General features: G+C 38.2%; 1 protein-coding gene across 1 annotated transcript in view; it reads left to right on the forward strand.

Annotated features, from left to right (window-relative positions):
* The window catches only part of COL9A1 (collagen type IX alpha 1 chain), a 66,673-nt gene that overhangs the window by 36,039 nt on the left and 10,860 nt on the right, over window positions 1–19,774 (forward strand). Inside the window, exons 19-31 of the mRNA XM_062571085.1 lie at window positions 737–790; window positions 1,597–1,650; window positions 2,745–2,798; window positions 2,970–3,023; window positions 3,111–3,164; window positions 3,407–3,460; window positions 4,501–4,545; window positions 5,287–5,340; window positions 5,445–5,498; window positions 12,846–12,899; window positions 13,637–13,708; window positions 17,267–17,302; window positions 17,410–17,454. Coding sequence (XP_062427069.1) covers window positions 737–790; window positions 1,597–1,650; window positions 2,745–2,798; window positions 2,970–3,023; window positions 3,111–3,164; window positions 3,407–3,460; window positions 4,501–4,545; window positions 5,287–5,340; window positions 5,445–5,498; window positions 12,846–12,899; window positions 13,637–13,708; window positions 17,267–17,302; window positions 17,410–17,454 — 684 coding nt within the window. The remainder of the gene's footprint in view (window positions 1–736; window positions 791–1,596; window positions 1,651–2,744; window positions 2,799–2,969; window positions 3,024–3,110; window positions 3,165–3,406; window positions 3,461–4,500; window positions 4,546–5,286; window positions 5,341–5,444; window positions 5,499–12,845; window positions 12,900–13,636; window positions 13,709–17,266; window positions 17,303–17,409; window positions 17,455–19,774) is intronic.

The raw sequence follows: 19,774 nt of genomic DNA on the forward strand, positions 1-19,774 counted from the left end.
AAGGACGCTCCGTCTAGAATCTGGTTTAGGAGCAGGTTTTGTCTATGCTAGGTTAAAGTTTCTGTAGCTGTTTTGTTAGCACTGTTGCAGTTCATTTTCCCTGTTGCAAGACAAAGATATTATGGCAGAGGACTAGGTCTCTCTACCCAGAGATGTGACATGTGGTCTCAGTCAGACAGAGGAAAAAGTGAAGCCATGTTTGCTACTCCTCATCTAGCTGTATTTTGAAGAAAAGCAGTGACAGTTACAACACATTTTTCTGAACTAGAATATCTTCTCAGTCCAGTCTCTCAGATATGGTAGGCATGAAAATGGAGAGCCTGGTTTCCCAAAAACCTTGTACAGTTTTTGTCTATCTCTAGAGTTCTATAAAGTCTGTTGGTGCTTATTTCCTGTATCTGTCTCATAACCTGCTTTAGACAAGCAAGCCCTTTTGTGAATCTGGCCTTCATGTTTCTATCTCTCACATAGACTGCATAGGGAGATTGCTTCAAATCTGTGATCCTCAAGAAGAAAAATGAATGTTTTTCAGTCCTTAAAGTATATTTGTGGTTCATAGCATCAGCCTGATAGTTTTGTTAGTCTTTTAAAAACTCTTAAATTAGTAAAATATAGAATTGCCTTATTGCCAAATAAACATAAATAATATAGAATTCTAAGAAGTCTTCAGTCTGAAAACTAGCATGGTTCTGATAAAAAGACCAAAGACTGATTTAAATATATTTTTAATTTTCAGGGCATTCTAGGTATCAGAGGTATAACTGGTATAATGGGACCTAAAGGCACTAAAGTGAGTATTAATTTTTTTTCCATAAAATGAACTGGATACAAAAATAGATATCCCCTGAATATTTTAACTTTTTTAATATATTTATTTTTATTTTTTTTATGAGTTTCCTTCTTCCTGCTAGATGTATTTCCACAACTACAGTACTTCGGTTAGAAAGAAAGGCAGCTCTTGGTCTTTCTGATAAATGCATCAGAGTTCACTGAATTTCACTTATTCTTCCCACTTACCCATAATTCCTTCTGATCCTTGCATTTATAGTAATTTGGCATGTGTGCAAGTAGGCAGTTAGCAAGGTAACAAGTTATTTTTTTCTAAATATTTATAGTAGCTGTAAATTTTAAAACTTGTGCTGTGCTTCATTTAAAGTGACATATAGGAAAACAATTATATTGTTGTTCGCTTGAGACATGTAATAAAAAGAGTTTTTAAAACAGCGCTGCATTTTATGATTTTCATTCACATTTTGGTGGCATCCTACTAGGCTGTGAAGGAAACAGTATTAGTAAAGGACAACCCAAACACATTTTGAAATAACGTGAGAAGATCTACCTCCTCATTGTCCCAGGGGATGAACTGGTGGATGGATTACATTTGGATTACATCAAAAAAAAAAAAAAAAAAAAAAAAAAGATTAAAAATTTGATTAAAATTTGTTTAATAAAATGGTTTTTTTTTAATTATAAGTCCTTAAAATGAAACACTGAGCTGTATCAGAAGCTGCAGTTCCCAGTAAGTTAGGAAGTAATGTAAGTTGTTCGTGTTTCAGAGCTGCTTTTAATGTCTTGTGGTATTTCCTTTTTTGTTAGGGAGCTCGTGGCCTTGATGGCGATCCTGGTCCCCAAGGTCTTCCTGGAGCACCTGTAAGTGGAGTGTGTGTTAGCCAAACACTTCTGAGTGTCTTCCCACTTAGATGATACATTCTAAAATTTTGTGGCTGTAGAGCAGAAGAGCCTGATTATTCTATTTTTCTTCACATATGAATAAATTACATTGTATGAAGTCCAGAACCACTTAGTGTCCCTGAAGAACTATGGGGGAGACGAAGCCTTTTTAGCTTGTCAGTATTGTAACCTCTTCATGCTGAGTGGTTCTGGGCATTGGGGCAGTTTGGATATTTTCAGTATGTTTGTTTTCTGTTTGTCTGTGTGTTTTTTGTTTTATTTTACCAGGAAGCATTCGTTAGAACTAAACCTGTACAAGGAAATTTGTAGGGTTTTTTGTTTGTTTATTATTTTCCTTTTTTTTCCCCCCCCTCACAAGGCTAGAATTTACTGTCTAAAAGAGATATTCCAAATAGCCAAGAACTGTGGTTGGGAGGACTGAGTGCAGCATGCTGTGCTTACACACAGCTGGGTTCCTACAGAATGTCTGCTAGTTGGGGTTTTAAAGCACAGTTGTCAGCTGGAGCTGTCAGCTCCTGTTTTATAACTGTCCTCAGGTAAAAAGTCCTCAGTGCTGCATGGGTAACTGAGGCATAGGTCATCCACAAGCTTTACCTGTCATTGGGTCAGGCAGGATCAAGCTCCTTCTGAGAAAGATGCTGCAGCCAACGTGTCAGCCAAACGCCATAGCCCCCAAAGCTACTGAAATTCCTAGCAGCCACTAGGCAAATTACTTTTGGACAACCCACATGGCAGTAGGTGCAAAAGGCAACTGTGGACTTGTATTTTCTTAGCTTCTGCCTAGATGAAACCTCGAGTGTACATGATAAGGAGACATGGTCTTGGAAATGCTTCCTCGTGCCTGGTAGATGGTGGGAGGACAGGAGAATCTCTGCAGATTGTAAAGCCCAGCTGTACCCTGAGTTTGGACCTCAACAGGACCAAAGAGGCTAGAAACAGATTCCGTGCACTAGAGTGAACTCTACCTTTGTTTATTTACCAGAGCTTTTAGTCAATAAATATAACTAAATTTATTGTGGTTTTACTACTAAAAGATTTTTTTTTTCTTGTAGGGGGATCAAGGACAGAGAGGCCCACTGGGAGAGGCAGGTCCAAAGGGAGAAAGGGTGAGCACAAGCAAATTTCAAATCATGTGCGCTTGTAAACGTGGAGAGTACTAATCATGTGGTATGTTTATGTACTGCTTCAAGTAACCTAATTAATGCATCTCTGAATAAGATCTTCCTTGCATCTGCCATTTCACTGTGTATATTTTCATATTTTATTATTACTCTTAGGGTCCTCAAGGTACAAGAGGAATAAATGGTCTCCCTGGGCCCAAAGGAGAGTCTGTATGTATATTTCATTTGTTTTATATCATGCTAATTTATATACCCTGGGAGACATTTCTCCAATAATACATTTTTTTGTCTTTCAAGGGCTTACCAGGAGTTGATGGTCGGGAAGGGATCCCTGGAATGCCTGGAGCAAAGGTAAGAAACATTTGACATACATTTAATTAACATATGCTGCTTTGATAGTGCCCTAGGTTTGTTCACACATTTGTGGCAAGCTTTTTATTTGTGCTGCAGCCTGTGGTTTTATACACATTACTATGCTAATTGAATGAGCTTTTCCATTCTCCACTTCTAAAAGCACACCAGCTCTGTGTTACAGAAACAAAGTTTTTCTTCTTGTTTGATTTGCATAAACAACAACTTAAAATATTTTTCAGGGTGAACCAGGAAAACCTGGTGCTCCAGGTGATGCAGGGCTTCAAGGACTGCCAGTAAGTATCCAGTATTTTACCTTGAAAGTGAGATCTGATTCAAGCTAAAGAAAGGTCAGATATGGGCCTTCTTTTGACCCTGAAATTAGAGTAAATTGGGTGAAAAAGCCAAGCAAAAGGAATAGAAAGGGTAAATTCACTGCAAGGGGAAATTCTGGTATGAATATCCAAAATTGTTTTGCGTGAAAGCCTGAAACTCCTCATGGCAGCATCGTGAAGAACTCCATCTCACATAAGGTTCGTGGCCACCTTGCAGTTGTCTCGGATAATTTCTCCATCCTTGTGGATATTATGGTGTGTCTCCACAATGAGAACTGGTATCATCTGGATGACAGGGGCCAAACTGATACCCAGACTTAGCTGGAAAAGTCAAATGGCTTCTCTAACATATCTTAAATGGTCAATCTCTTTTGGACATTTGGCCAGCCCAGAACATCTGGAATGCATCGTGCTTGTGCTTTTTCCTGATCCAGTGCACCCTCTCTGGTGAGGCTATAGGGAATTTGTGCTTCTTGGAATGCTTTTGCAGCTAATCCACTAAACTGATTTTTTCATGAAAGCTGTGCCAATTATGGAGAGCTAAATAGAAACTTTTTTGAAACACTATTCTACAGGAGTAATTGTTGTAAGGATGTAGTGAAGGGGCTACACTAAAAGAGAATTGGAAGTAAATTTGCAAGATAAAGTGAGTTCTACTTGAAAAAAAAAAACTCTTGCTAGGAGCTGTTGCACAGAAGTGAGAAGAGGATAAAATGTATACAAAAAGTATCTGTTAAACCGGTTTAAGTGGGAAAAAGCCACATCTTCTAAGTTTACCATGCTACTTTTATCAATTTATGAAATAGATAATACTGCTCTTCTGTTACATTGTAAATGGAAAGAACTTAAGCTTGCTCCATCACTGGTTCAAAGTGCCTCAATACCAAAGAAAAGGACTAGAAAAATCAATTTACTGCTTCGACAAGGGAAAGATATGTTTTTTAGAACATTTCCAATCCTCTTAACAACAAATAAACACTGTAAAATCTTGTTTCTTTCAGGGATTACCAGGCTCTCCAGGTGTAAAAGGGATCCCTGGCCCAAAGGTAATTATCTGAGTATTTACTTTCTTATAAAACTGTACTTGTGCTTATCAAGGTCTATTCAGTGAAACTTTATTAATTTTCCATTGTGACAGAGATGAATCTTTGGTTGAAATAATTAAACAGATGCTTGCATCGGTTCTGGTCTTATGCTTTTCCATGATCTTTTCACTACAGGATCTGATTTTGGTGACTCCAGGTGTTAAGTAGGCAAAACCGTAAAAAAAAAAAAAAAAAAAAAAAAAAAAAAAAAAAAAAAGACATTTCCTTTTAAATCTGTGGTCCTTGACATGGGCATCTCAGTAACATTAGAAGTGAGGAAGTGAGGGAGCCTCTTGGAGCTCTTAGTAAGAATAATATTTATAACTGTATTATATTTCAGACCAAAATGTTTGAGATAATTCTAAGTAACTGAAAAAGAAAAGACTGAGACCTAAATTTCAATTTAAATTACAATGCTGGAAAGTAAGGATGATGTTATCCTTTCTTGTGATTAGAGAGCAACCATCAAAGTTATTTGGTGTTTTTCAGAGTGTATATATAACAAAAGAGCTGGAATCTATATTTTAGAAAAATTAAATATAAGTTATGTGGAAGCTAAAATAAAAATAAAAAAGAATGTAGAAATTAAAAATGAATAAAGAATGATTTTTCAAAAGTGTTTATTGACTTCCTCTTTTTTTAATTTTAAAAAGGAATGATAATCTAATGGTTTGGCTGATATCTTTCATCTTCTGTCAACAGGGTAATAGAGGTCCTCCTGGTGTGCCAGGTTTGATGGGAAATTCCGGTAAACCTGTAAGATCATTTTTCTTCTTTAAAATACTTGGAAAAACAAAAATTCTGCATTGTGCAGGGATTCACTTTTCAAATTTGTTGTGTCATTCCTATCCCCAAAACAGGGTGAACAGGGGCCAGAGGGAGAAGCAGGACCAACAGGACCCCGGGGACCACCAGTAAGTATTGAATATATTTCTGAGTGTATTTAATATTGCAGTGTCTCAAGTTGGGGCTGCTGAAACTAACCATGAGACGCAAATATTATTCAGCACAAGTGCTGATTTTTAAGGAAAATTCTAGGTATTCTTTAACCCTTTCCTGTACCAGGCTGATATACATCCAGAAAATTCTGGAGAAGTGCATGTCCCACAACTATTTTTGGCTCTGGAGGTTAACAGTGAAGCTTTGTTTTGCTTTTAGCCTTTATTTTTGAATAGGCTGAGTAAAAGCCCAAACAGAGAGAATGAAAATGGTTTGTGAATAGGCCCCCCGCAGGCAAAAAGCAGGAACTAAACTCCTGTTCTTCCATACCAGTAGTTCAGCTCCCACCTCTTACACCAAAAAACTTAACTGTCTGAGCTATCAATAGATTACTTACTCTTTTCTTTAACTCTTCCGGCCTCTGAAAAGAGACAAGTGCTGAGACTGTGTAGTACAAGATTTTAAACTTTGTACTGAGTACTCAGTAAATGAGTGTTTTGTGTAAGACATATTTCTGGTGCAGACAATATGACTAGTGAGGCAGGGTGCAGGGGAAATGTAGCTGTGTCTATCCAAGTAAAGAAAATGGTTAGAGACTGTTCCTTGGCCATTAGGCCAACTAGCATGGCCTGGTTTGTCTTCATCTGGCTAAAACTCCCTTAACTCACCCCTGCTCTGAAAATGAGGCTGGGTGCACTCAAGTTTCGTTCTAGGACAGATTCCCTTGCCCGTGCTCCCAAAGCTAGGAAAGTGCCAGCTGGCCTGAGCAAAACTATGCTAACCATTTATTGTGGATCATGGTGAGGCGCTGCTCAGGTCTGAGCCTTGGCCTTTCCTGGTTGGCATTATGAATGTAGCCGTAATAATATAGTATAGCATATAGAGTGATGTATATAGTAATGCTCTAAATACAGCATTTATCCATGCTTAGAAACAGTGATGTCTTAATTTCTTTCACTGAAGATTTTTCTCAACACTAAAAAGATTTAGGAGACTGAAGGCGTTGTTGCTGGACGGCTAGTCCGCTGCAGGAAATAAAGCTAAGTCTTAAGGAAAGTGAAGGGGGGGGGGAACTAGAGGCATTTGCTGAAGGCCAGTGTTGAAGACAAAGGATGGTTATTCCTGAGGCGTGTTTGGGGTACCAGAGGGTGAGCTTAGCTACAATGAGTTTTCTGACTCCCTCTAGAGTCAGGGCCTGTTCCTGCTTCTCTGGGCGCAGAGGATGTCAGGGATTTGAAGAAAAATTTCATGTACCAGTGTTCAGTCTGATGACATTCAGTGTTCACAAGGCTCTAGGCTGCATAACCAACTGCTTTGGTTTTTGCCTCTGCTGCTCCAGGGATACTTGCCTGGAATCTTCTGAGCTTTTCTATTTTATGTTTGCATAAATACTCATACAGGTATCGGGACAGCCTCAAAAAGGGTTTAGGTTTTTACTGGTAGGGATATACTCGTAAGGATATTTCATGGCTCAGGAATACCGTCTCTGAATTAACTATTCTTCAAACATGCAGCAACAGTCCATCAAGAAGTAGATCTAGTTTTCTTCTCTTTTCTTCTGGGGTTTGCATTATCTTGTTATATTAGCATTATATTATGTGCTAAGTGCATCATATCGTGAGATCATATTTATTTTCAACTGAATCTTTGAATGACTGCTGCTTACCCCGCTGCCTACAAATAACATAAAATAGGTAATGTGAGCATATATTCACCAGGGAAGAATACAGTATCTTCAGTCTCCCCTATCTCTGACTCACAAACATCTGGTTTTGCTGTTTGTGTTTTAAAAGTGCTTGATATAGTGGAGTGTTTTCACAGCCCTGTTCTTCTTCATCTGATACTTTGTATACTTGTAATGGGTTATAAATGGATTAGACCAAAGTAATTGCCCACTCTGATGCTGCAAGATAATCTGCTAAACTATGCTTTTAATCCTCTAAATGTGAACATGAATTTACAAAATCAGCAGTCCATAGAAACAGCAGTTGACGTGCTAGGTTAATTATGAACAACCTTGTAGTCAGACAGAAACACTTCATGCAGATTAAATACAATCATTTTTCTGTTTGCCATTCCAGATGCCAGCAAGATATCTGGATATCTTATTTTTATTTTCTTGCTGTCCTTATTAGTAAAATCAGCTGTTCAAAAGTGCACCAATTTTTCTTTTTCTTTACAGGTAGATGTAAAACATTAAACATTAGAGCAAAAATAGAGAATGGAATAGCTTTCAGGGAATATAAAATGGAGAAAGAAAATTCATTATTGATAATAAAACAAGCTTTCATATAGAACATCAAACAGCAATTTTCCACTTGTCTGTAGTTCCCTTAAAGTTACAAAGAGTCGTGAATGATAACCATGTTTAGCTTCCTTCTGCTTAAGACTGCAGGCAACATATGGCTAGAATGGCTTTCTGTTTTCCCTTTGCAAACAAAAGAAGGACATTACTTTTTCACAGAAAACTGGAAGGATCAGGATTTTATGCTCATGAAGGGGGAAAGGTTAGATAACGGAATCTCTGTGAGCTTTGGTCAAAATTGAGTTTTTATTTCTTTTCAGGACAAAATAAAGAATATTTTCTCCTCTTTCTCTTCTGTAGCATACATATATAGTAGGTGTATTTCAGTCTGTGCTTTTAGGACTCTACCCTTATGGTTCCAGGAAAAAAAAAATCTTGTTGTTAAATAATTCCAGACTCCATCATTTTAAGACTTCTGAAACTAGGAATTTTGAAAATAAATTTTTATAATTACTCAAAAGAGAAATTTCCTGTGAATTTTGGGATTTTTGTCACAGATTTAACATTTGCTGAAGTTTCACAACACTTTCAAAGTCTGAAGATTTTATTTTTGCTCTCCAGGTATTTTTTCTTGTTTTTTTCTTTCCTATTCTGATTTATACACTCTCTTCCTTATCATTCACCCCAGTTCCTTCCTTCGTCCTTTATCAATTTTTCCATTTCATTCTGGCTAGTAGAAGACTGCTGTAGAAGTCAAGGGGGCAGCCCTTCGTCGCTGTAGATAGAAAAGTCTTGACCTTTTGCAGAATAAGGAGAACTTTAGCCACTTTCTTTATTGCTGCATGGCAGCAGCCATGTAAGAGCGCCTCTTTGCTTTCCCTTTTCACTTTCCCCCATGGAAAAACAGCATGGTTAGGAGCTGTAGGCAGGCCAGAAAGGAGAGGGGATCTAACAAAACCAGCTTTTCTAATATGGGCAGTAGGCCAATATCTGTAACAGGGGAAAAAATAACCTGCCTGCATTTGTGTTGTATTTAAAATTTGCTTGCTTTTCTGATCAAGCAAGTTGCAAAAGATACTTTCTGAGAGAAAATTTTCGTTTCAGTTAGTGTGTGTTTTTTTAGTCATCCTCTGACTAAATCATGCTATTTCAAAGCTATTTTCATTATTAAACAACTGTCAGAATGTAATTGTAAGCAGCAGGTCAAAATTTTGGCCTTCTGCAAGTCTGAGATGCTTGCAGTTTCCCAGGGAAGATATTAAATCACTGAAATTAAAATAGCTGGATCTAATTAAAAAAAAATGGAAAATAAACTCATGTACTGAGAGAATCTAACCTTACTACTGACAACTCTCCAAAAGGGAAGAATACATTAAAAAAATACAGTTTTAGGCTACCATTGCTTTTCCTTAGAAAACTTAAATTGGCCTGGGGAGGTGGGGGGGAAAGAGTTTCCTTTTTGTTTCTTTAGTTAAATACTCATCTATTTAATTCAACAGAAAAACAACCAGAGTAGCATGAAAATCTTTCATTTTTAAATTAAATATATTTTCTACTCCTCTTTGATTGTTTTGTCAGTTAACCTTATGTTTGATTTGTGTTATGCTTGTCAATCCAAATAATTACCAAACTCACTTGTGATTTAATCCTTTTTAAACCAGTCATCATGGCAGGTGGCCCAAAGGAAGCAATTTTTAAACATCAGAGTGTCAGTCTCAATCTGTGGAATTAACTGTGCTCCTTAATAATTTAACTATTTTTTTTGTATTTATTTGTGTTTAGCAATTGAATTTCTCATGGTGTAGCTCCAGAAAATACTCTCCTCTCATTCCTCTTGTTTTTGTTTTCCATCATTGATTTTTCTTCTTAAAAGGCACTTCCTACAGTTCTGAAGCGAAAAAACAGAGTGGAGCATTTAAATTCAGTATAAATTCAGTAAACTCTTCTGATGTACATGCAGACCTGCATGCATACGTTGATGTTAAAATTTTTGTGATGTGATACACATTTTCCCAATATTATAGCCTTGATAGCCTTGACCCTAGCTCTGTACGTGGTCACTGGATAGAGACTTTCGAGGGTAAATTGCTTACCCTGAGTTAGAGGTTTGGGTTCTTTGGGCTGACTTGCTCTCTAGAGGTGCCTTTGCTCATTATGAAGAGGGAGCCTAGAGAGCAGCTTAGATTTCATACTAAACTATCAGATAACCAAAGTTAGGTGAGAATCCTGTTTTCAGCATCTTAAAAATATTTTCAGCTAATTCATTTTCTTTCTTTATGGCAGTGCTATTGAATATACTAAAAATCAATATTATATATGGTAAAAATACAATTCATAGCAAAGGAGAGATTACTAAACTATATACTATAAATTACTAGCAAGAGATTCTAATTCCTGTTTAGATTATCTGGGAAATTTAGTGAGATGCAAATTATCTGGGCGGTATTCTGGTTGTTACAACTTTTCCACTGATAGTAGCATAGTAGCTACTAACTAGTAGCACCCTTAACAGGATGAGTTCAACAGGAGATCAATGAACCAGTGAAAATGTGAGCCTGAGAGTGCGTTTGTAATTGCTGGTGTGCATTCTGCAAAAGAACCAAGTCCTTTAAAATTTCAAGGGGAATGAAAACCACTCCAGAGAACGAAAGGAAGCTTTAGTGTACATCCTGTAATGTCCCCTGACGTATGTGGCATTCAGAGGCTAAATATAGAGCTAACAGAAACAGGAGAGAGACATGAAACCTTCGTTTACATGTGCAGAGTGGTCCAGCAAGCCTTGCTCGGGACAGAGGGAAGGTAGGTTTTGTTCTGGCACCGCAGCTGCGGTAGGGCTACATCTGGTATTGCTCAGTGCTGCAGTGCCGGACACCCTCTTGCTTTAAAAATGTGCATGACCTTCACGTGAGAGAATGAGCCTCGCACAGGGCGAGTGTTAGCAAACCGAACGGGAAACAGTTATCCACACTGTCAAGGCGCTGGACCGCTCCTGGGCACGCTTTTGGCCCACTCGGTCTGTCGTTCTCTCAAACGACCTCTAGGCAGTGGCCAGGTCGTGGAGTGAACCTGGGGTAACTAGCCCAATGTGAATCACTGCTATACAATATATCTTGATGTTATATATGACTTGACGTACAGGGTTTTAATTTATTCCACGGGTTGGTGGGATTCTTGATTGTTCCTTGGGAAACACTTCCCTTCTTATTCTCTAAAGTACAATTCCCGCAGACCTTGCAGTGATGGCCCTTAATTTGAAGTAATCTGTCCTTACAGGTACAACGCCAGTGCTCATAGGAGGTTCTGCCCTCTGTATTCCAGTCTTCCCTATACTAGCCTTCTTTTCACCACACTGGAAAAGTGCTGGTGTTAGAAAAAGTGCCTATAATGCAAATTTAACAAAAGATATTTTTCATTTAAAGTAATAGTAAAGATTTTCCTGCATTCTGTACCACCAGTAAAACTTCTGATGCACTTAAGATGTTTACTGTAGGAGTTTAATTCTCTCGAAGGAACATTGTTTTGCCTAGCAGTTGTAGAGCATTCAGTAGTAACATTCCAGCTCAGAGAGGTAGTACAGAATTATGTGGTTAAATAATAGATTTACAAAAGGCTATTGCACTTCTCGGTCATAAGATGAAGAAATGTTTTTTTTTTATTATTTATTTTCTTTTTGCTACTAAAAAAATGTTGAGAAGTTAGGCAAAAGTTCTTTAAAAGGACAGTGATTTTAATATCAGAGGATATTTGAGGGGAAATTAATGGAAAAGTTTGTTTATATTTAATTCTCTGATCTCTCCAGGATACCTAATTATTTCTTGAATTCTAGAGTTCAGTATTTCTAAGCTGCGTGAGAAGTCATCAGTGCATTTATGAGCTGCTGTAAAATGCATTTTAAGCCTGCCATCTCCTTTTATGGTTCAATATGTCACAATATCTTTCTCATTATGAACAAAATGCTGTATTTTAAGTTCTTCACTGTACACAGTACTGATATGTTTAAAATCTGCATTTAACCAAAATTTTCTAAGCTATATAAAACAGATTATCTACTTGCATAGCTAATAACTCTGCTTCTTGGTATTTTATAATCTTAAATGCTTCATCATCATTTTATAACAAGTACCACTCATTCATTTACATTCTAAAAGTTACAAAAGTGTCTTAAGTGAAACTTAGGCTTGTGCTGCCATGGTCTATATCTGTACACCTACAGGTGAGAGTAAATGTATAAAGCTTATTGAGCTGCTCTTAAAAGGAAGTCTGATAATGAGAGACAAAACCTTTGTGAAACAGATACTTTAGTTCTAATATTATTTACAACCTTTGAAAATTATCCTATATGCCAGATTTGCCAGAGTGTATAATCAAATGGCTGCATTAAAACATGGAGTTATAACACTGATGTAACAATATAAAGTGAAAAATATTGTTAAGAGCAACAGTTAAGAGCATGTTAAGAGCATGTTCATGCTTTTTATTATTATGCATGGCAATTAAAAGATTCCCTTCCCCTATAATAGTCTCTCTCTATATATTACCTAAATGAGCTTAAGCATGACTTTTGCATGCAGTTTTCAAATTTGTCCATTGTAGGATCATGGGCTTTTAAGTACTTTAAAGATAACATTTAAAGGCCCAAAATAAAAATTTACCTTCACTGGGACTTGTTATTCTTGAGTAGGGAGCTTATAAATTGTGCTTAATTGTAGTCGTGGGGGAGTCTGCTGATGAAACTAGAGCATAAGCCTAAAGCTAAGTGTATGCTTCAGAGTTGTCTTAATGAAATAAATGCCTTCCTGGCAGAAAGCTCTGAGGAGCAGTTCCATGAAGGGAACTTTGTTGTGAAAAATCACTCATCAGAATAAACATGTTTAATCATCTAATGCTATTTGAATATCGTGTGTCATTATTACTTCGAAATATTTACATTTCTTAGGAATTTTCAGTGTTGTTAATGTACACGGATTTTTGCACTAATAAAAAAAAGTCACTAAACATTAAGAAAAAAAATCAAGCTTTTTTTCCAGTTCACAAGAAATATTTCAGGAAGTAACAATGTCCTTCTATTTCCTATAAGGGTAGCAGAGGGGAGCCAGGTCCTGTGGGTCCTCCAGGTCTGCCAGGGAAACTGGTAAGCAGCGTATTTACATATTTAGAGCTTTAGTTTACTTTCCAGGAGCTGTGGTACCATTTGGAACTATACTTACCTATTCATCTATGTATAGAGCTGAAAATAATGCTGAAACGAGTGCCTGTTGAGTTTCCTTTTCAGTCCTTTGTGACTGTGCTAATATTAGCAAGTGTTGTTTTAAAGCATATGGAAATGTGTGGGATTTTTTTCTTCTGTTTCAAAAAATAAAAAGAGTTCCTGTGATACGTGAGGCTGGGGCTGTACATTCCTGTGTGGGCTGTGCGTGCTCGGGGAACAGGCGCCGTGAAAGAGCAGCTTTCTACTAACGGCTGCATGAAACTAATGAACGGGCCGGACCATGAATGCCACCTTTTACCGCTGCTCGGGCAGTGTTTGCACGGCCGCGGGAGCAGAGCTGGGGAGGTGTTGGCTGAAAGAGCCCGCTGTTAGGGAGGAATGCACGACCCACGGAGCGCAAGGTCTGAGGAAGTCCTTAGGAGAGAATCAGGCAAAGGACTGCAGGGTGGAAAGCCTCGTAAGCCAGTTCTTTTGTATTTGTCAGCAAGGAAAATCATCATACACTGCTGGTTAAAAGGATGCATTTTACATCAGTCCAATTTTCGTCACATAATCCCTTTTCTTCAGGTTAGAGTTGTTTTAGGAATAGCATTCGGAAGCTTAGTTGTTCATTCTAAAAACAGAACGGGAAAGTTTACATTCTCAATTTGTTTTCACAGGGTCCCCAGGGTGATATTGGACTTCCTGGACTGCCAGGTCCTCCAGGTTTACCTGGTGGTAAGGGTGACCGGGTAAGAAATGCACTCATATTCGTAATCTGCAGTGTGGTGGCAGCAGTAAAAAGAGTGATTTTTTTAGCACTGTTTTCAGTAATTTCTGGCTTTGTATGTAGATCTGTTAACTGCTTGAAAGTAGCACTCTCTGTGCCTGCTAACTACTTATAGCTCATAAAAATACACAAGAAAAGACTTGACAATATTATTTAAGAGACTGAAATAAGATTACTGGTACCTTTTTTTTTTCTTTTTCTTTCTTCCCCCCCCCCTTTTTTTTTTTTTTTTTTTTTTTTTTTTTTTTTGTAATCTGAATCATTTAGGGGGTTAAATCATTTTGAAAATCATTGCCAGAAGCACATCTGAAATTGTAAATCAGACTCTCTGGTTGCTAAAGAAGCTTTGAAATCTGTGGTAAATACAATGCCTTTAGTATACTTCTTAACATACCTGCTATGGAAATGCACTGACAAATGCAACTGTCACACACACACTATTACAGGCTGTAGGTGCTCCCTCCAGTATTTTGTTAGGAATGAAGAACTAGGCCTTGTGGTCCTCACACACTGGCAGAAGATTTCCTGCTCTGCTGAATAAATGTCAGTGAGACCATACATTAAAGTAAAAATGTTCTTTACCTTCTCTTGCTCATAGGAGGTTAGAGGATGGAATTCCTCTCATCAGACTTCAGACCTATTTGTAATACAGATGGAGAGTTTCATGTCATGCTTAATCATACGCACTTTAGGCATCTACTTCAGGATAAAATGAACTGCACTTTCAAAATGCCTCTTTCTGTCTACTGACACTCAAGGAAATATATGATTATTAGTCAGATATATGTCTTTATCTGGACAGAGGAATCCTGACCCTGATATGTTCCAGATACATGCAGTAAGGTGGTTGGATAGGGTTTGCAGTTGCTTTTTGCAGTTTTTAAAAGCCACTCAGGTGCATTTATAATGCAAAAAAAGGGCAAACAACTGAATATCATTCCTGCCAGTCTTTGTTATCCTTGAAGTATTTCTGCATTTGCATTTTTAGATTTTTTTAATGCAACTCCCTTAAAGTTCCTAAAGCTATGCTAGCAATTACCTCATCCTGCCATTGCTTTTATCTCACCTGTTTTGAGACAGATGCCAACTAGATCCACTTATATCCTTGGTTCAATTTTTTTTCCTTCAGTCCCATAGAAGCTGGAGTGGATTTTCTAGAGCAAAGCTAAGACTGCTGCAGCACCGATCAGCAGTATGCACTCCAAGTCACAGGCCTAGGGAAAAGGCACAGTGCCATACCGTCCTTTCTCCACCCTGTACAGCTGCAGCTAGCCTTGCGTAGAAGCTCTGTCTTGTACGGAGTCAAACATCCTTTCAAGATTTGGAAAGAACTATCTCTAGGATCTGTTAACCCTAGTTTTTGGATCAAACACTGGTGTTATTATAGATTAATGTAACCTTTCTCCCTTTCCTGATTTCAAAATGTTATGGTTTTCTATCATATAAAGCTCTGTTGTGAACCCTAAACATGCATATGAAAAGGTGGTGTGAAGAGCAACCAAAAGCTTGACAAAGTTCACAACAAAACACATTTCAGTAGTCCTTCTTGATCTAGATGCTGTTAGACACCAGGCACCGTCTGCAGGCGCCTGGTGCATTGTCACACACGCAGAAACACAGAGCGCGCCAGGAGGACACATCGCGCCCCAGCGGCCCCCGCGGAGCGGCTGCGCAGGTGTCCCGCCGGGACGCGGCCGCGTGTGTCCTTAAATAGTACGGCCTCTGGTACAGTCTTCGGCCCATGCCGACTAGCACTTTGCGGGACAATTTCTAGGCATGCTTTGGGAGGAATCTTTACAAATAGGTAAGCAGTATGTTATAAAACGAGTGTTTTAATTTTTGACATGTTACCCGACTCTCTCTCTTGAAATTTTGAGAACAAATATAGAACAGAATTAGATTGTTTCAGCTGTAATTTTTATATTTGCTGATACAAATATTACAGATTAATTTCCACAAGAGCAAAAACACCTCCCATTTCTTTGATTTTCAGAATGTGAGTAATAGGAAAACTTTAATAAGAAAAGATTTTGGGAGCACTTCAAGCAAAATAATTGCTGTGCTGTTTGACAAAGTCTGTATGTTAAACAGGTCTGTGATTACCATCACTTAGCTTTGCAGAAAGTTTAGTATTGTTTCTCTTTCCTCAGCAACATGAGAACAAATCTGAGTTCATGAAATGCAGATGTCACATTGGTTTCTATGCCTATATCTTAACATGAATTAAACGAATCTCTGAAATTGGAGTGAAAACACTGCATCACAGTCTGCTTTAGAAAAACGTTTAAATGTACAATTACAGTTCTTCTGGAATATACAAATTTGAATGTGTACAGACTGCAAAGAACATCTAAGGATGGTGTGATTCCTTTTCTAACAAAGTATAAGAATTAAAATTTTTTTAAATGATACACTGTTTTATAAATGAAATATTTTTGGTATAGAAAAAAATAGCATGTTTTTGAAATTAACCAAGTCAATAATTTACTCCTGTTTGATTTCTGCCTGGCTACACAGGTATATTTTAACATTGTAACAGGATTGTGAGATCAAAGATGGAAAATGGAAATACCAACTTTAGGATACAGGGCATTCAATTTTCACTGTGATGATGAATATACTAGAGAAAGTACCGCTAAAAAAGTTGAGAATTAAATAGCAAGCAAGATTGTGACTGTAATACTGGGCCTCTCAGTATGCTTACACTGCATTACTAAGGCTAGTACGGCCTATGGCAGTACGGAATACTTAACAGGGCTAGAAAAAGTGATATACTTACTGGAATTTCTAACCAATACGCATAGCAGAGCTGTAGCAACTGCAAGAGCATCTGCCCTTGTAAATGGGAGAGATGCTACTGCCTGAAAGGCAGAACTGGGACCATGCAGTGTGGCAGTGTATTCGGTTCCGTGCTATTACGTCCCTTAGTCTGTCACCTTAATTAACTATTAAGATTAAAGTGCTGTCATTATGTTTCTTATAAATATGCAGTTAGAAAGATCTCTTTCATCATTGCTAGATGATAGGGAGGATTGAATATAACTTAGTAGAAACTGTGAGGCAGAAAGAGAGAAAGGTTAAGCATCTTCGTAACTTACTAAACATACTAACAAAGTGGCATTAAAAGTTTGGTTATGAAGATTCTTTAGTGTTTTCCCTTTTCTTTAGTCCTGAAGTCATAATTATTATCTTGTCCAGTAGGTATTGCTGGTGACCAAAGGAGATACATCTGAATTTTTCCCACTTACATGAGGGGGAAAAAAATTTTTGCTGATTTGTGCTTGCACTAAAAAACTTCTATTTATATTACTGACAATATAATGTACAATTCAAAATTGCCAGTTACAAATACATTCAATAAAAAAATTAATAAATGTCAGAAGGAGGAAAAGGTTGCTCTGAACAGAACATGACTGGTTTAAAATTACACCTTACCTCTACTTTACGGAGTAGAGGAAAACTATTTAAATTTCTGCAGCTTCAAATTGTAAAACGTTTTATTTTTATCTTTTGCTTTTAGGGCTCGGTTGGTGAACCAGGACCTAAGGGTGAACAAGTAAGTCTTGTTACATATCTTGTTGCTTTCAAGTCACACTACTGCGTACTGCTGTATATTACATCAACTAAATCTGAAGGCTGACAGTATGTCTTGTTTTGCTATAGGGTGCACCTGGACCAGAAGGAGATGGAGGAGAAAAGGGTGACTTAGTAAGGCATTATTTTCTCTTCACTTGTTTCAGCTTGTTGTTGTAGATTAAAACCTTTAAAATATTGTAACTCTTCAAACATGTTTTGATTATTGAAAGTCACATTTCAGTTTTATGTTTAGTGTCATTGCTATATATAAGGTACCAACCGGACATGTTGCAGACCTTAGCAGTTTTGTTGCCTCGTCACATCACTCTTACTGTTTTGAAAACACTCTGAAATATGCATATCCCCTTATGTGTATAATACAGTATAAGCTGCTTGGAGATATATATATATATGTGTGTGTGTGTATATATACATATATACATATATATATATATATAAACTTTTGGTATTTGAGACAGTGAGAATGAGAAGATATTCTAACTCAGGTAAAGCAGAAATATAGATAATAAGAACCTTTTATAACTCAGACTTTATGTAAATATTTTCTATTGCCTTTACCTTTGGAGATATGTCTGGCTGCTAGGGAAAACAGTCTGGGGAGAGGCTGTTGTATTCTGTGCTATAGCTGGCATGGCCTCCTGGAGTGCAGCATATTGTGAATTTGCATGAGTAATGCCTGGGTCATGTCCCTAGGAGATAAAAAAGATTTGCTTTCCTACAGAACAGCTGTGTTAGTTCAGCAACTTGTATGGGCCTCATCCAGCAAAGCCTCATTTGATCTTTCAAGAGAAAGTAAAATACTGCCCACTAAAAATGGTAGTATACTGCCAGAGAATATGCTGGAAAGGAGTGCTTTTTCCCTACACTCTTCAATTTAAGAAAAAAAATTAAAGTTAAGTAATATAGTGAGCTAGATGTCCAATAACATAGCTTTACTATCAGTAAGTGGAGTTCTGTGAAATAATAGTATGTGAGATGTCTGAGTGTGCTGCCAGTTAGTCTGTTTTTAAACTGATGACAGTTGTTTTTGTTTTACTTACGAAATACTCACTGATAGAAGAAGTAGGCATTCTGGCCACTAGAAACCATTATTTCTGGCCCTTAGAAACCTGCTCAGGAAGTGTGGGTTAGATGAGTGGACAATGAGGTGGACTGAGAACTGGCATCAAGGGAAAAATAACCCTAGGCACCAGGACAAGCTGGGGGCTGACCTGCTGGAGAGCAGCTCTGCAGAGAAGGACTTGGGAGTGCTGGTGGATGACAAGTTGACCATGAGCCAGCGATGTGCCCTTGTGGCCAGGAAGGCCAATGGTCTCCTGGGGTGCATTAGGAAGAGTGTTGCCAGCAGGTCAAGGGAGGTGATCCTGCCCCTCTACTCAGCCCTGGGGAGGCCTCATCTGGAGTGCTGTGTCCAGTTCTGGGCTCCCTACTACAAGAGAGACATGGAGCTACTGGAGAGAGTCCAGCATAGGGCTACGAGGATGATCAGAGGGCTGGAGCATCTGCCCTATGAGGAACGGCTGCGAGAGCTGGGCCTCTTCAGCCTGGGGAAGAGAAAACTGAGGAGGGATCTTATCAATGTCTAAAAATACCTTAAGGGGAGGGGGGAGTGTCAAGAGAATGGGGCCAGACTCTTTTCAGTGGTACCAAGCAACAGGACCAAGAAGTAACGGGCACAAACTGAAACACAGGAAGTTCCGCCTGAATATAAGGAAAAACTTATTTTCTGTAAGAGTGACAGAGCACTGGCACAGGTTGCCCAGAGAGGTTGTGGAGTCTCCTTCTCTGGAGATCTTCAAGGCCTGCCTGGACGCAACCCTGTCTAACATGCTCTAGGTGACCCTGCTCGAGCAGGGAGGTTGGACTAGATGATCTCCAGAGGTCGCTTCCAACCTCAATCATTCTGTGATTCTGTGTTTTCACCAGTGACAGTTCAGAACTGGAGGAATAAAATTTTCTGAAATCTTTCCAAGGGCACCATGATGACGTTGAAGGAGATGAGTTAATATCTGTTTCGTGACGATTATAAGATTTTGCTTCAAAGTATTTTTGTTTTTCCAGTTCAGAGTGAAAACTTCTGAATAGTAGGACTGCTATTCTCAGTCAAGTGACAAAAGGATCTCGGGGTTGCTGGAAGCTGGGATATTGGGATTAGCAACTTCTAGGGCCTTGGCTGCCCTGCAGGACTTTGGATGGAGATTTGCTTGGATTCTGGTGCAGTTTTGTCTGGGCTTACACAATGTGGTGAAATTTTGTGATTCTCACAAACTGAAAAATTCTGATTAAATAGTGCTCTATCTAAAGGTTTCCAAACAATCTACTAAGATTGTCCTGTGCTCTCACAGGTCTAAGAGGGCAGATCCACATGTCTAATTCTAAGATAAGCAATATGAAAATAGTTATAATAAATTTCAGATTTTTTTCTTTAAGA

Source organism: Rhea pennata, chromosome 3 (assembly GCF_028389875.1).
Source record: "Rhea pennata isolate bPtePen1 chromosome 3, bPtePen1.pri, whole genome shotgun sequence".
In the NCBI taxonomy this organism is placed as follows: Eukaryota; Metazoa; Chordata; class Aves; order Rheiformes; family Rheidae; genus Rhea; species Rhea pennata.